General features: G+C 30.1%; 7 protein-coding genes across 7 annotated transcripts; 3 read left to right on the top strand and 4 right to left on the bottom strand.

The window, feature by feature from the left end:
* Positions 1-1250: 1250 nt before the first annotated feature.
* Positions 1251-1400, bottom strand: BX663DRAFT_404403 (uncharacterized protein; the record flags this gene model as incomplete). Its single annotated transcript, XM_051522245.1, has 1 exon — positions 1251-1400. A coding segment is annotated over one exon (150 nt), but the record flags the coding sequence as incomplete, so codon positions are not given.
* Positions 1401-3273: 1873 nt separating this feature from the next.
* BX663DRAFT_485893 (carboxyl transferase) lies at positions 3274-5386 on the bottom strand (the record flags this gene model as incomplete). The annotated part of the gene is made up of 6 exons (XM_051524640.1): positions 3274-3367; positions 3433-3603; positions 3744-4132; positions 4239-5015; positions 5078-5176; positions 5285-5386. The coding sequence occupies 6 exons, from the start codon at positions 5384-5386 to the stop codon at positions 3274-3276; spliced, it is 1632 nt and encodes a 543-aa protein (XP_051383137.1).
* Positions 5387-5603: 217 nt separating this feature from the next.
* BX663DRAFT_542660 (uncharacterized protein) lies at positions 5604-6817 on the top strand. Its single transcript, XM_051530821.1, has 6 exons — positions 5604-5685; positions 5766-5839; positions 5905-6030; positions 6090-6259; positions 6343-6514; positions 6596-6817. Exons 1-6 carry the CDS (start codon positions 5679-5681, stop codon positions 6809-6811), a joined length of 765 nt encoding a protein of 254 aa, XP_051383136.1. The 5' UTR covers positions 5604-5678; the 3' UTR covers positions 6812-6817.
* On the bottom strand, positions 6748-9257 carry BX663DRAFT_507629 (uncharacterized protein). Its single transcript, XM_051527373.1, has 6 exons — positions 9136-9257; positions 8567-9059; positions 8395-8500; positions 7632-8316; positions 7119-7550; positions 6748-7044 (listed from the first exon to the last, which is right to left on the bottom strand). The coding sequence occupies exons 2-6, from the start codon at positions 9056-9058 to the stop codon at positions 6828-6830; spliced, it is 1932 nt and encodes a 643-aa protein (XP_051383135.1). The 5' UTR covers position 9059; positions 9136-9257; the 3' UTR covers positions 6748-6827.
* A 4-nt stretch (positions 9258-9261) lies between these two features.
* On the bottom strand, positions 9262-12116 carry BX663DRAFT_560706 (uncharacterized protein). Its single transcript, XM_051531904.1, has 3 exons — positions 11816-12116; positions 10495-11694; positions 9262-10420 (listed from the first exon to the last, which is right to left on the bottom strand). The coding sequence occupies exons 1-3, from the start codon at positions 11979-11981 to the stop codon at positions 9309-9311; spliced, it is 2478 nt and encodes an 825-aa protein (XP_051383134.1). The 5' UTR covers positions 11982-12116; the 3' UTR covers positions 9262-9308.
* Positions 12117-12697: 581 nt separating this feature from the next.
* BX663DRAFT_507623 (uncharacterized protein) lies at positions 12698-13321 on the top strand. The gene is made up of 2 exons (XM_051527372.1): positions 12698-12898; positions 12950-13321. The coding sequence occupies exons 1-2, from the start codon at positions 12725-12727 to the stop codon at positions 13130-13132; spliced, it is 357 nt and encodes a 118-aa protein (XP_051383133.1). The 5' UTR covers positions 12698-12724; the 3' UTR covers positions 13133-13321.
* A 186-nt stretch (positions 13322-13507) lies between these two features.
* Positions 13508-15246, top strand: BX663DRAFT_507620 (uncharacterized protein). Its single transcript, XM_051527371.1, has 2 exons — positions 13508-14181; positions 14258-15246. Exons 1-2 carry the CDS (start codon positions 13608-13610, stop codon positions 15187-15189), a joined length of 1506 nt encoding a protein of 501 aa, XP_051383132.1. The 5' UTR covers positions 13508-13607; the 3' UTR covers positions 15190-15246.
* The last annotated feature ends 151 nt before the right edge of the window (positions 15247-15397 follow it).

Raw genomic sequence — 15397 nt, 5'->3', positions numbered from 1 at the left:
TAGACATTAATTAATACCTATTCATAACCTTCCCTCCCTTCCCCACTTCTAACACATTTTTGCCCCAATAAATTGGATTATTAGTTTAACTTCCTTAAACTCAAGACTGACATAACTCAAAAAAAAAAAGGTTGGTTACTTGTTTTAGCAGTTTCCGAGGATGACTGAACAAGTTATTTCAAATAAATTTTAATTCTCGATTTACCTTTAACAGGTAGTTTTGGAATTCTTTCTATTCCTTTTTTTCAAAGGGATTTTTTGAGTTGAGTAAGAGATGCTTTGAAAAGATTACAATAATAACTAATAAACCACTGTCAAATAGTATATAAATACAAATATATATCATCTCTATGACTCTTGCAAATAAATATGCATCCTATATAACGCTAATACTTCTTTAGTTGCTGAAACTATCTTGATATCCAAACCACTTGCAAGATGGCTAGACTGTTGTCCACTGTAAAATAAGAGTAAATCTGAAACCTTGCTGGAGGATAATAACACCTTAATCAAACTTTTTTTTTTTTCATTGTTTTCATTGTTTTACTTTTATAAATTAGAAGTTTAACCTGTTTTTCTAATAACTAACACTGTTTGCAATTATGTTATTTTAATAAGACAAAAAAAAAAAGAATCAATGTTATACATTATTAAATAAAATAATAGAATTTATAAGGAATTTAGTAAAAATAGATGTCTATTTGTGCCACAAAAAAAAATGAGACAATTATGTACAAGCGGCATTTTACCTACGCACGTGCCTTATTTAATATTCCATATTTGTACCTATCTATTATCTATTTGTATATGAATAAATATAGACAAAAGGGGAAGAAGAAGTATACAAGTATTTGATAAGGTCATTTGAGTTTCACCGATATTCTAGTTAATTTATATAAACAAAAGATTCTTTATTGACTATATACAACAATAACAAAAAAGTAGTTTTTTTGGTATGTAAATAATAATGAGAGAGACTACTAAATGGGAGGGGGGAGGAGGGGCTAATAAAATACGAGATATTGTATAATTTTGCATGCATGTGTGTGTGTATGTATGTATGTATGTGTGTGTGTATACTGTATATATCTCTCTACATTCTTCTTGCTCTTCAACACTATCTATCTCTTCTTCGTCTTCTTTTTTTATTTTTATTATTTTATTTAAGGTCTTTTTCTTTTTTTATTCTTCTTGTTATTTATCGTTTTCCTCTTGTCAATACTACGACGTTGACTGGAAGAAGACGTAGATCTATTCCTTTTCTTAATAATGTCCGTTTTCAAACTCAGTGGACGAACTTTACCATGAAGCTTAAAGAAAAGACCACATGCATTACAGAGTGGACTACCATCAGGATTACGTCTCCATAAAGGTGTATTCGTAGTTTCACAGTTACTACATTTAACTTCATATCCTGTAGAAAGGAATGAACTTTTCTTTTTTAGATTGCTATTTTTGGTATTCTTCTTTTTCTTCTTCTTGGCAGCAGCGGCAGCAGTAGCAGCGGCGGCAACATGATTTATTGGCATCATGATTGATGTTTTTAAATTTATTTCCCAATCAGAGTCAGAGGAGTTGTCTTCTTCTTCTTCTAATTCAGATAATAGAATGCGATCATCATCATCATCACTATGAGTATTCGCATTGTTTTCTTCTTCTTCTTCTTCTTCATCATCATCTTCAGCTGACAATTGTAGTAAAGTAGTAGCAGTAGCAGTAGTAGCAGTAGCAGTAGTAGCAGTAGCAGTAGTGTTAGAAGCAGGATTAATCTGAGTTTTATTTTGTTCCAATGCTTTTTCTTCATCTACAGTCATTGTTGTTGAATGTTCTGGACTTGACAGAGCCATTAGAGTAGAAGGTGAATGAACAGGAGAAAGGAATGCTTCTTCTTCTTCTTCTTCGTCTTCTTCATGGTTTGATTCACTAAAGCGTGATTCATCAGAATCAAATACATGATTTGAAGTAGTTGAAGGTAAATGATTAGTATCACTAAGTGTAATAGTATCAAAGCCCAAATAATCCAAGGAAGTAGTATCTTTAAATAATAATGAAGAAGAGGCATCTAAAGAAGGTGGTAATGATATAATATCATTGAATGGTTGTTGATAGTAAATATCGTTATTTATATTTTGCTGATATCGTAAATTATTATTATTAATAATATTAGACGATATTAAATATAAATCTTCGCCACTCGATTCCATGTTATAATGTTGTTGTTCATGATTATAATTTAATATTGACATTGAATCCAACAAGAGATCATCTAAAGACGTCATTAAAAGTGAATTTAAATCCATTGTAAATACGTGTTGGTCATTATTTGAATACATTTTTTTTTAAATAATAAATCGATTACTTCAAAAAGAAAAGGAAAAGATGAAGAAAAAGAAATAAAAAGCCCTATACGTTCTCTCTCAAAAAAATAAAATAAAAATAAATAAATCTTATGCCCTTATTTTTTTTTTTAAAGTTTTTTTTTTTTTGGTAATAAAAATGCTTTGTATCAAATGACGAACGTTGCCTTGACATCGTGTATCACACTAAAAAAGTTTTCGAAACAGCATTATCATTAGATATTGTTTTAAAATCAAACGATTTCTATTCGCTAATAAACCTTAACTATCTAGGTCTATTAACAACAAGATGTTCTCATCATCTAATAGAGTGTATAAAATTTTTGAATATGATTGGTAGAACAAAAAGAATTGTAAAAAAAAAAAAAAAAGTTTATTAATAATTGACACGGAAGATTTAATTTTTGATTTAATTACTATTATTCCACTCCCCCACAAAGATACGACGACGGAAATAATAGTTTGCATGGGAGAATTTATATTCAAGCTCCGTCTCACTTTCTCCCCTTTTTGTAATTCCCATCCTAAAGTTGAGTATTAAAAAAAGAAAAAGGAAATTTCCTTTCTTATCTAATACTACAATGACTAAACCTATTCTACTTATCAGATTCTAATGAATTTGAAAAGAATTGTTTATGTAATATGAGTCATAAATAATTAATATTTACTTGGTCGACTAATTTCATAGTTGGAAAGGTCTATATTTTTTGATTTATTACAAACATTTTATTTAGGGTAATTGACACTATTGTACGAAGTTTAAAATAAATTTAGTAATTTTTCCCTTCCCCCCAACACCACCACCACCACCGCCTCTCTCCTTCTCCTCCTCCCCCCAAACATATTCTTAGTTTTGTTTCTCTACTCTACTCTAACTACTAATAAAATGACTGAAAAACATGTGTTCAATTAAAATTTAGAGTGGTATATTTCCATGCTTTTTCCAGGGGTTTTTTAAAGCTTTCGTTTTCAGTACATCTAATTGTTCAATCAGTTTTATACGTGTTTCGCTAAAAGGAGAATTAAAATAAATGAATACAAGTAAATGAGAGTAACCCTTCTTTTACTTTATTACCTTGGTTGAATAATATCATCTAAATATCCTTTTTTAGCTGCAAAAAGAGGTGTAGTAAACTTGTTTTTATATTCTTTTCTCATTGCCGCTTTATCTGGATGTTTTCTAAATATAATCTCTACTGCTCCTGTTGCTCCCATTACTGCAATTTCAGCAGTAGGCCATGCAATACTAAGAGATGAAATAATTAATACAAGTATAAATATATACAAATGTGTGTATGTATGTATGTGCATAATACGTATCATATATATATATATACATATACATATACATATACATATACAAATATATATATATTTATACATTACTTGTAATCACCACGTAGATGTTTTGAACTCATCACTATATAGGCACCTCCATAGGCCTTGCGTGTAATGACAGTTAATTTAGGAACAGTGGCTTCACAATAGGCATATAATAATTTAGCTCCATGTCGTATAATACCAGAATGTTCTTGACTTGTTCCAGGCATAAATCCAGGTACATCCACTAACGTAATTAAAGGTATATGAAATGCATCACAAAAACGTATGAATCGAGCTGCCTTTATAGAAGCATCCATATCAAGGGCACCAGAAGAAACTAAAGGTTGATTAGCTATAATACCTACTGATTCTCCATTTAATCTAGCAAATCCTATTAATATATTACTTGCAAAGAAAGGTGATATTTCAAAGAAAGAATGAATATCTACTATCTATATATGTGTATATACATATGAATCAAATAAATCAATAAATAAAAAAAATAGAAAAAGAGTTCTTAATTCAATTTCTTTCTTTTTTTTTTTTTTTTTTTTTTACTCTATGAATCACTTCTTTCATATCATAGGCAAGACTCGAGTTAGAGGGTATAATAGTATCTAAAGCTTCATCCTGTCGATCTATAGGATCTTCACAGGATTGCTTTGGAACTGGATCACGATTTGAAGAAGGTAAATAGGTTAAAAATTCCCTCAGATTCTGTAAGGCTTCAATGTCATTTGTAAAGGAAAGATGAGCTACACCTGATTTTGTAGTATGAATTCGAGCACCTCCTAATGCCTCTTGAGAGACTTGTTCATTTGTAACTGTCTTGACTACATCAGGTCCTGTTACAAACATGGATGAAGTATCCTGAACCATAAATGTAAAATCAGTTAAAGCAGGTGAATAGACTGCACCACCTGCACAAGGTCCCATGATAAGAGAAATTTGTGGAATGACACCTGAAGCAAGTACATTCCTTTGAAAGATATCAGCATACCCTGCAAGAGAATCAACACCTTCTTGAATACGAGCTCCTCCAGAATCCTGAAGTCCGATCACAGGCGCTCCTACTAATAAAGCCTGATCCATTACTTTCACAATCTTATTTGCATTTGTACGACTGAGTGAGCCTCCAAAGACAGTAAAATCTTGACTATAAACAAATATTCGACGACCATAAACAGTACCATGTCCAGCTACCACACCATCACCCGCTATTTTAGTTTCTTCCATATTAAAATCAGTACAGGCATGTTCAACAAAGGCATCATATTCTCGAAAGGACCCTTTATCTAATAATAGTTGGATTCTTTCTCGTGCTGTCAATTTTCCCTATCCCCATTTGAATTGAGTAAAATAAAATTAAATTTAAAATTTGTGAATTCATTATTTACTTTTGCATGTTGAGCATCTTGCTTTGTTTTCCCTCCTCCTAGTAAACTTTCTTTTCTTTTTTCATTAATGAGTGTAGAAGCTGCATAGTAATTCCGACTCTTATATAAATAAATATATGTGTATGTAAATATTTATATGTATATAAAAATATATATAAAAGATACTTTTATCTTGCTTTTTTTTTTAAAAAAAGATAATGTCTTTACAATTCTACAAATTTCATGTAAATTAGAAACTCGCTTGACTTTAATGGAACCACATCTTGTTATTTTTATTGCTGATCTAAGCATTGCACTAACAAAATACATGTAAATAAAGTAACTCAAAAGATAATTAGTTATTAGTGTTGCTTCCTGTGACTTTTTTTTTCATTTACTGCTATTAATAACGGGCATTCTTTTGTGATCCTATCAAATACACATACAATAGGATATACTTCACTGTGATATATTGACTATTATTAGTATTTTTTAGATGACGCCTATAAATATATATATATGTGTGTATATGAATATGAAAGCTACGTTTTTTTTTCTCTTTTCTTTCTTTCTTGTTGTTATTACTTTATTTGACAACAATAAAAAGAAAAGAAGAAAAAAAATGGAAGGTCTGTTATATAGACATATATAGGATTATATACGATTGACTAAAATAGATATACATACATACATACATACACATATATAGATTCTATTAGTAATAGTTTTGAAGATTTGGATATGAGTAAAGTGATCCATGAAGGAAATATAGCTAGTAAAAAAGTACAATAGAAACAATGCCTATATAATTCGTGAATAATGTTAACATCTATATATAAATGATAAAGAAAGGTGCTCAGCATGTTCTTAATTATAATAATAGAACTTGCCGTCATGTAACTATTAAACAGATAAAGAATGTAACAGTTCAAAATGGAGACCAGTTTTTTATTGATCAACAAGAGATTACAAATGTATAATTATTATCTATTTATTAATAGAGTATATAACTTATCATGATGAATATATACAGATTTCTATTATTGGTATTATTCGTACTGTTATTAAGCATGAAAGTCATATTGCATTTTCTATTGAAGATGGTACTGGTATGATAGATGCTCGTTATTGGACTGACTTGAAATATAATAATTCAACCGAAGAAGAAATAAAAGACGATAAAGAAGTTCAAGATATCTTCAGGTAATAAGTGATTGCTTATAATATATATAGCATACATTAACCGTCTTTCTTTCTTTCTTTCTTTTTGACACTGTAAACAAAAGACGTGATTGCTATGTAAAACTCTTTGGACGTATACAACATGTTAATCAACGTACAACTTGTGTAGTCACTTGTATTGTGCCTATTGAAGATTTTAATGAAATGACGTTCCATTTTTTAAGTGCTATTCATTCTCATTTAACTTTCTCTAGTCAAAACACTTTATCCTCTGTTGTAAGTTTAAAAAAAAAAAAAAAAAAAAAAAGTATTAAATCTATCTGCACTATTTGATGACTTATTTAATATTCTATCAAGTCTTTATTCTTATCAAAAACAAATGCAAATGAAATTATAAAAAGAGCTATTCAATCTTATGGTAATCATGATGTAGGCTGTCATATTCAAGCTCTTATTTATAATTTAAAAGATGAATTTAACGAAACAAAAATAATTCAAACCATTGAAGATTTATCAAGTGAAGGTCAAATTTATACTGTTGGAGATGGCTTTTTTAAATTAATAAATAAATAAATAAATAATGGGTGCTTTATTTATATACAGTCGCAGTAGTAGTAGCATTTTCTCCATAGGATAAGCAATAGCCTCCTTGATCAGGGTCTTCAGTCACTTTCCCAGTAGCAGGATTTACTCGTACAACATCACAAATAGTAGTTGACTGAGGATATGGGCTTAAAAATCCAAATAGTTTATATCTTAAAACACCTCTCACAACGAGTCCATAAGGATAACGAATCATACGTGACCTAAATAGGAATACATACAATGGTTTACCATCCTATACATGTATATATATATATTTACTTATTTATTTATTTACCATCGTTCATTCCCGCTTTTATCTGCTCCAGGCGATTTAATACGAATTTGACTGATGGCGTCCTCTGGTGGCCTTTTAGAAAAGAAGAAAGTGGAGGGAAATGATAAAGGTTCATCAAAATGATAAAAACTTCCTAAATATTCTGCTGGATCTGCAACTCCAATTCTATTGTCATTGAATCTACTAGATGATAAAGGTACAACTTGACTGAAGGCAAAGACACTAATATCTGCATCTGCTATATAAACTGTCCATATATTATCATTCATCGCATTCACATGTAAATCAAATATAAGTTCTTTATCAGAAGATAAAACACGTCCCATTTCAACATGAATATCATAAAGTGGTTTTGCAAAATAAGAAAGACATAATAGTAAAATCAATATCATAATTGAAAGGATCCTTAACAGATTACATAATAGTCCTGAACTGTAAATAAATATGTATATGTATATGTAGTGATTAATATATAAATATATGATATGCCTTTATATATATAGTCACATTTACCATGTGCTTTTCTTTTTCCTATGACTACTATGACTACTACTATTACTACGTTTATTTATATGTTGAAATCTTCGACTGTTGTTATAAAGAGGTAATGGTGGTGGTGCTGGTGATGTTGGTGTTGGTGGAGGTGGAGGAACTAGTAAATGTTGAGCTTCTTCATCATCTGTTGTATAACCACCATCTACAACTGAACCATAATTGCAATACATTTTATGATGATGTGGACGTTGTTTATGATATAAAGGTGGACTGTATTTATTTCCATCAAGCCATTCATGATGATAGTGTAATGACTTTGTTTGACTATGAAAAGGATGATCCATGATATAGCTACGAAGTTTAGGTCTTGCTAATAAATGATCTTCATTTTGAACTTGTTTATTGTATAATGAACTTGTTGTTGCTGCTGCTGCTGTTGCTCTTGATTCTGATTTACTCTTAAATAAAAGTGGACGAAAGAAATCGCCTAAAAATCCAGCAGAGGTGGATAATCTTCTTGTAGATGGATCATGTGACGAGTATTGGCTCATATTTGCAAATGAGCGTGTAGATTGAGGTCGATATAATGTAGATGAAGTAGTACGATGAAGGGTATCTTTTGAATTTATATGGTATGTAGCTGCTGTTGTATCTGTATTATTGCCACTATAAGGATAAACATATTGTTCATTTTCATCAGAATCTATTCATTCTTTTAAGTAATAAATCCTTTTTTTTTTTTTTTTTTTTTTTTTAATTAAATCTGTAACTACTTGTATACCTTCTACATTAGAGACTGCATCTACTAAATTTCTATGAAAGACTTCTGAAGGGGTAGCTGTACTACTCATAGGTGATAATTTTTTCCTTTTAATCGTACGACGATCCTATAATAAGTATTCAATCAATATATACACAGATATAGACAGAAATCATATTTATTATATCACTACCTCATTCTTTGACTTTGTTTTCATTCCAAGTGGTGTACTTTGACTAGAGGTATTATTCACTGCTGTAGCAGTAGTTGGAGTGGATGGGCCACTCACTGACTGTAGAGTAGGAACAATAGGTGATGTGGTGGAGGTCGTTAAGGATGGTGGAACTTTAGTATGTGTCGTTAACGTATGAGTGACAACATCCTGTGAATCGACTGTCGACTTTCTTTCCCTTTCACTACTGACGGGCAGTGGTGTAGAATGTGTAGTATGAGCAAGAAGATGAGGAATGTTATTATTGGTCACAGTAGATCCCGAAGTACTCATAGTAGTATTGGAATCAAACAGTGCCTTTTCGATAACTAGATTTTTATCAAATCCATTATTAAGAACGGTTGGATATTTTTTCTCATTATTCAATGTCGTTGCATATTTTGTCATAATGGGTCTTTTATTCTCTTTAATGAATGACTGTTCATCTTCAGATTCTCCATTAGTGTTGGACATGCTTGAAATGGAAAGGAAGAAATGATTATTAATTTATATATATATATACATATATACATATATACTGAGGTATTTACATTATATAAACGTTATATTATAAATTATTAAAATCAAATAGTTGAAATGTTATTATTATGCAGAATATATATACATAAATATACAAATATATATGTAAATCTGTAAAAAATCTGTAAAAAACTTTGTAAAAAAAAGAAAAGAAAAAAAATGTATAAAATCTAAAATAATAGACTCAGCCAGCATAAATATTAACTGATTTAATAGAAACTTCAGTAGAGGATGCTTCTATGGGTATTTGTATCAAATGACTAAAAGGACATAACATATCTGAAGGGTCATGATGATTGTCTATCTTGGGTTCACAAGCACTAAATTTATGTTGTAACTGATGGCCGCGCTCTACCAAGGTACTTGACTGTTCAACAAGTTTTCCATGTAAATCAAAGATAGGTAAGACATCTATATCTGGTAGCTTTTGTGACACTTTAGTACTCAAAGGTACATTCAATAATTTTTCTGCTGTTAAAAATCTTTCCTTCATCTTCTTCTTCCTTTTATCATCAAGAAAGGAATCCATGATATGTAATGTAGAATAACTAGTCTCAGTTGAAGGATAAAGCATGACATAACCTCGCATATAAATCATTTCATCAAAATATTTTCTCCAAGAATTAATCCATCGATTTGATTTAGATGTTTTTAATAGTGTGTCCTTAAATAAGTGTCGCTGACCCGTCCCTCTTTTAACAATCGCTTGGTCTGTCAAACGTGCTGTGATGTAATCATGAAATTCTCTCCAATACTCTGGGAAATAAAGTGCGCCCGAGCTACTGGGAACTTGCATTAAATAAGGAAAATGAACATCATTCGCAGTACCAGACCTATTCAACAATAATAATGACCTTCCATTTGGATCGGTATCTATAATACGAGGTGAATAGAGACTGATACCAAATATCTGTTTACTCGTCGTTGTAGAATAACGATATTTTAATATTGTTTGTTTTATCCAAATATAATACGATGGCGATAACTCTAGACGATCATCTAACATGACTGCATATTCATCATTATTAGAAGGATACCAGGCTTCAGTAAATTGTTGCATAGAATGTACTTGGGAGATGCGATGATGAATTCTCTTTTCGCCTATTTTCCATTGTAAATTATCTACAAGCTCTCTTGTTAATCTATCACTCTTTTCATCCATGAATATCATTAAATCAATTTCTTTATCTCTCAAATAATTTGCATGCTTTATTGAATTGAAAATCCTTTTCACTTGAGATATTCTTTTCTTACCAGAAGTAGTTATCAATAATTTAACAGAAGGTGAATGCCATTCTATGTAACCAAAAAAAAAAATTATATGTATTTTGTTCTTGTTGCAACAACAACAACAAAAAAAAAAAGCTTACGTTCTAAAGCTTTTATAGGTAAATCGGCCATCCATAAAATAGTAGAAAGCATTCTTTTATCAATAAAAGGCAAGCTAATAAATGTTGGGTGTCGTACCATAGTTTGTGATAAAGGTGATAGTAAAAATTCTTTCTTTAAATCGATCTTTGCTCGCTCCTCCTCTTCATAAATAACTACACTAGCTGATATATGATGTATTAATTCAAATAAATCATTTTGTATTCCATCTACTTTATGATGTAGAATAAATGAATTGGGTTGTTCTGTACAGATTGGAAGTTTCATAGTGTCTTCATTTGGAGTGGCCACATGTATAACCTCGTATTTAGTACTAAATTGGCAAATCAATTTACTAAATGATGCTGATGACTGCTTATCCATGTAAAACAAGATGGATGATAATGCTATTTCGATTTCATGATGATCACAATGAGTGCTATCCCTCAAGGTATTCCCCCTTAAAGAATTCTGTTCCTTACTTGAAGGAATAAGTACCGATGGTATATGCAGTGTTTGGTATAAATCGAGTGATAGACTCTTCTCTTGCATCACATTGTTGGGAAGTAAGGATAATGCTAGGAACCATTCACGTCTTAATACCCAGATAGTGTCGATCTCTCTTACATACCGTGCTTTTCTCTCTTCTTCTTCATCACAGTTAACTTTATTTTTCTCTGTGCCAATAAGTGCATGTTCAAAGGGTGCTGTCTGCAATAATCGAAGCATAAAATCAAAATACTTGACTCCTGGTTCTACTGAAGCTCCGTCGTCCAAAATGAAAATAGTGTCTATGGCCGCATCAGGGGCAACATCACTGAACCAATAGCGTTTCTTTTTGGAGGGAAGAATGGCAGACTGAATCACATGATGTAAATTAAATAAAGACTCCCTTTCAGCAATAAGTGCATCGACTTTATCTTTATCTTGCTTTGAACATACAATAGAGATAGTGGTAGGTTGAATGGTCTGACGTAATACTGAATCTAGTTGATTTATAAAAAAAATTTCTGACGAATAGTGTAAAACAACTAAAATAGATAGATGACGATGACGACTACTACCACTATTATTATTATTATTAGATGATAATTGCTGTGACGATATAGTAGTTGATGATGCTAATAATTTTAATTCTTCTAAATTATAATTTATGGTCGTCTTGGATTGATTTGCATGCGGATTTTCAAGATAACTGTGCTCTATTATTAATATATATGACTTAGTATGTATGTATGTATGTATACAAACAAACAAACTAAAAAAAAAAAAAAAAAAAAAAAAAAAAAAAAAAAAAAAAAAAACAAGGAGTCTAATTATTACCTGATAAGAATAATGATTCTAATAATGTATAATTACTCATTTCTGTTGAATCCAAATAGCGGATATAAGTTTCCTTTGTACTCAAATTTAGTATCTGATACACTAAAAAAACTGTCAAACAAGAGCCCAGGATCCCCAATAAATAGGATTTCATCTTATACAACATGATAACAATAAAAGGAAGGATGGTGACCAAATGAAAATAAAATTGGACACAATATTGTTCTTTTTTCTTTGTATATAAGATTCTAGTTGTGAAATGAAAGATTTCAAAAAATAAAAAAAAAATGAATGTAATTCCAAAAAAAAAATGAAGATGAGGAGAAATAAAGAATAAGGAATAAAAAATAAAATAAAAAGTGATTAAATTAAACTAATATTATATTTTGTGTAACGACTTTTAGTTTGGATCTGCAACCATCTTAAGAATGAAAATCACTGTTGCCTACTAATAACATTAAAGAGGACACAATATCGGAATTTGAATAAAAGAGTCTTCTCATTCTAACTATATTACTCATTACTACTCGATCTACATAACGTATATCCATTTCTTGATTAGTCTGTTGTCATGGTTGCATTTCTACAGGTGTCTAAGGAAAAAAAAAAGGGACTATCCTAGTTACAATATCAAATGTTAATATAACTATAGTAACGGATTAGAATTTTACTTTTTTTTTTTTTTTTTTTTTTTTTTTTTTTTTTTTTTTTTTTTTTTTTTTTTTTTTTTGCATAAAAATAAAACATTAAAAAAATTCATTTTAGATCCACACGTTGAGTTTTATGATCAACCAGAAAAAAAAAAGAATTATTACTATTAAATTACAAATTACAAAATTATTTTCTTTTTTTTTTTTTCTTTTTAAAAATATGAGTAGTTATCAGGAAGAAAAAAATCAGCCATTTCTAATGAAAGAAAATGATGATATTAGCAAGATACTTGAACAATTAGAAAGTTCTTCAACATCATCCATACAAAATAAATTAACAAAAAATAAAAGTAAAGAGGAAAAAATAGCAAAAAGGAAACAAATATTAGAGAAAAACAGAATTGCAGGTACATATCTCTACACACTTACTTGGGTACTTATTACATAATAATAACATAGCTCTTAAATGCCGCGAAAAAAAAAGATTGCACAACAAAAGATGATAGATAAAGAGAAAATGTTATCTTTAGAGAACAAGACATTGACAGAGATTGTTACTAGTCTTAAAACTGAATTCTTTGCTTTGCGTGAATTATTACTAGCTCATGATATATGTGAATGCCAAAATATACAGACCTTCTTTCATAATTCCTGCTCTAATATTTAATGCGGAGTTATCTCGATAGATATAAGTGAATGATATGAAACAAATTTATATAATGATTTATATATTATAAAGGAAAATAAGGTAATTTATATTACTATACTATTCAACACTTTAATCATTGTTATGATTTCATTTTTTTTTTTTTACATGATTGAGGGGTTAGTTTAAATGGGAGGAAAAAAGGGGAAAAGAAGACAAAAAAAAAAAGAGAGAGATAAAAGTATTATATCAACTGATTTTTTCTTTTGGCTTGGAATAAGGAGAATAATTACAGCCGTGGCTTATTTTCATTCTCAGTGACATTAATCCCTAATTTTTCTTTAAAATTCCTTTTTCTTTTTCTTTTTCTATCCTTTTTTTTCTCTCTTTTTATTTTTTTTTTTTTCAAGTAAATAAATAAAAGAAAAGTAAAGAATACAGATACATATATACTATCAATATTAAATAGTGATATGCTTGGTTCAGTGATTCCTTTATGCTTTTGATTATTTTAATATTTATACAATTATTAAAGACGGTTTATAGTGGGGCCACAGATGATAACAAATGTGTTTCCTTACTTCAATCCAATGTTTGCTCAGCCTTTTCACAATTTTACATTGGTTTACCTGGACTCAGTAACGAATACCCCTTTTTAATCAATATAACAACCATCGAAGACTTTGATAATCGGTTGCTGGAATATGTGAACTCAACAAGTAATTATTTATTCCCTTTAGGTTGTCTAAGTTCAAATTATAACCCTATCATTCCTTATGCCCGTTATTCATTGACTCATTTATGTGCTAAACTTATTCAAAATCCTACTTATTCATTACCATGTAACTTTAATTATGGGCTTAATCCTCCTCCTCTATGTCAACAAACATGCTATGATTGGGTAGACAGCGTAGCTAAAATAACATCCAGTCCACTTGTATGTTCAAATTCGATACAAAGAAATGAGACATTAGCTTCTTATACTGATCATTGTAATACTTGGGAAGGGTTTAATGGGACCATTACCCAAAACTGTATATCCGGTATTGCCAATGAGCCTTACTCTTGTGGTAAATAACAACAATATGAGTTCTAAGCTTATATATATATATATATATATATTTACTAATTTCTCCTAATATATAGGCTTTGGCAATGACACTTCTGCTGCTTGCAAATATTGTGAGACTAATCATGAAGACAAATGCTGTCAAACAATATATTACTGTCATCCATCATTATCAGCAGGCGCTATTGTCGGCATCGTTATTGGATGTACTGTTGCTATTGCATTAATTGTCATCACCTTCATATGGTATTGTTATAGAAATAAGATCCATCTTCATATGAAACCATTTCAATTTATCTCACCATCAAGTTCGACAACAGCTAGTGAAAACAACTCATCACAACCTACGCCTGTTCATACAGTAGTACAAAATAAAGCAGTACGTCAATTTGATAATTATATTGGTCAATTTCCTTATAAACATGACATACGAGAAATACCAAATAAGCCTATCATTACTACTACTATTACTAATTCACCCGCGGTAGAGAAAGTACCGTCGATAACAACACTATCATCTCCTTTAAGTGAAGAGTTCTTTGGTGTCATTCATCCCTATTCTCCTCAATTACCCGATGAATTAACTCTAACTGTAGGTGATATCATTTGTCTTGCATTACGTTTTGACGATGGTTGGGCCTTAGGCTTCAATGTGACAACTGGAGCGAAAGGAGCTTTCCCATTAGTCTGTATATCAAATGTACCTGAAGAAGATATAGATCAATTATTAACAACAGAGGTACAAGAAAATAATAATTTATCTTTATCAACTAATACGGTCATAGAAAAATGGCGAGAAAGCCTACAACCATCACTGAGTTTAAATTCATATTACGATGGTGAAGATGATACTCATCACTCTAACAATGCAATTCCAAAAAGATCAGCGAGCTATCGATCCTATGAATATTTTGAAATCGAAAGCCCTTCCTCACCTACACTACATACACCCTTTTTTAATAACAATCAACACCACCCTCTTCAGCAACATCAACAGCATCAACAATAATATAATAATAAATGATAGGATCATTTCCATGTAATAAAAATAAATAAATAAATAAATTAATCAATAAGTTATTCTTTTAAAAAAAAAAAAAAAAAAAAAAAAAAAAAAAAAAAAAAAGTTTCAAAAGCTTAATAATGACAATAGAGCCTCATTTTTTTAATGAGTACTAAAAGGCAATCATTGTTTTAGTTGCACTTGATAAAGTATT

This window comes from Cokeromyces recurvatus (assembly GCF_025118155.1).
Source record: "Cokeromyces recurvatus strain NRRL 2243 chromosome Unknown BX663scaffold_11, whole genome shotgun sequence".
NCBI classification, from domain to species: domain Eukaryota; kingdom Fungi; phylum Mucoromycota; class Mucoromycetes; order Mucorales; family Mucoraceae; genus Cokeromyces; species Cokeromyces recurvatus.
Note: the sequence above shows the minus strand (reverse complement) of the source record. Positions and strands in the feature narration are given on the sequence as shown.

Bases quoted from the DNA above. Each gene is read 5' to 3' on its own strand.
- BX663DRAFT_542660 (XM_051530821.1), top strand. The intron at 6,031-6,089 runs GTATAATTATTA...GAATATATACAG, and splicing joins ATCAACAAGAGATTACAAAT to ATTTCTATTATTGGTATTAT. The intron at 6,515-6,595 runs GTAAGTTTAAAA...TATTCTATCAAG, and splicing joins AAAACACTTTATCCTCTGTT to TCTTTATTCTTATCAAAAAC.
- BX663DRAFT_507629 (XM_051527373.1), bottom strand. From the start codon at position 9,058: ATGTCCAACACTAATGGAGAATCTGAAGATGAACAGTCATTCATTAAA. The intron at 7,551-7,631 runs GTAAATGTGACT...ATTTATTTACAG, and splicing joins AGGAAAAAGAAAAGCACATG to TTCAGGACTATTATGTAATC. The intron at 7,045-7,118 runs GTAAATAAATAA...ATTCCTATTTAG, and splicing joins AAAAGCGGGAATGAACGATG to GTCACGTATGATTCGTTATC.
- BX663DRAFT_560706 (XM_051531904.1), bottom strand. From the start codon at position 11,981: ATGTTGTATAAGATGAAATCCTATTTATTGGGGATCCTGGGCTCTTGT. The intron at 11,695-11,815 runs GTAATAATTAGA...TATTAATAATAG, and splicing joins AGAATCATTATTCTTATCAG to AGCACAGTTATCTTGAAAAT. The intron at 10,421-10,494 runs GTAAGCTTTTTT...TTGGTTACATAG, and splicing joins ACCTATAAAAGCTTTAGAAC to AATGGCATTCACCTTCTGTT.
- BX663DRAFT_507623 (XM_051527372.1), top strand. From the start codon at position 12,725: ATGAAAGAAAATGATGATATTAGCAAGATACTTGAACAATTAGAAAGT. The intron at 12,899-12,949 runs GTACTTATTACA...CGAAAAAAAAAG, and splicing joins ATCTCTACACACTTACTTGG to ATTGCACAACAAAAGATGAT.
- BX663DRAFT_507620 (XM_051527371.1), top strand. From the start codon at position 13,608: ATGCTTTTGATTATTTTAATATTTATACAATTATTAAAGACGGTTTAT. The intron at 14,182-14,257 runs GTAAATAACAAC...CCTAATATATAG, and splicing joins CAATGAGCCTTACTCTTGTG to GCTTTGGCAATGACACTTCT.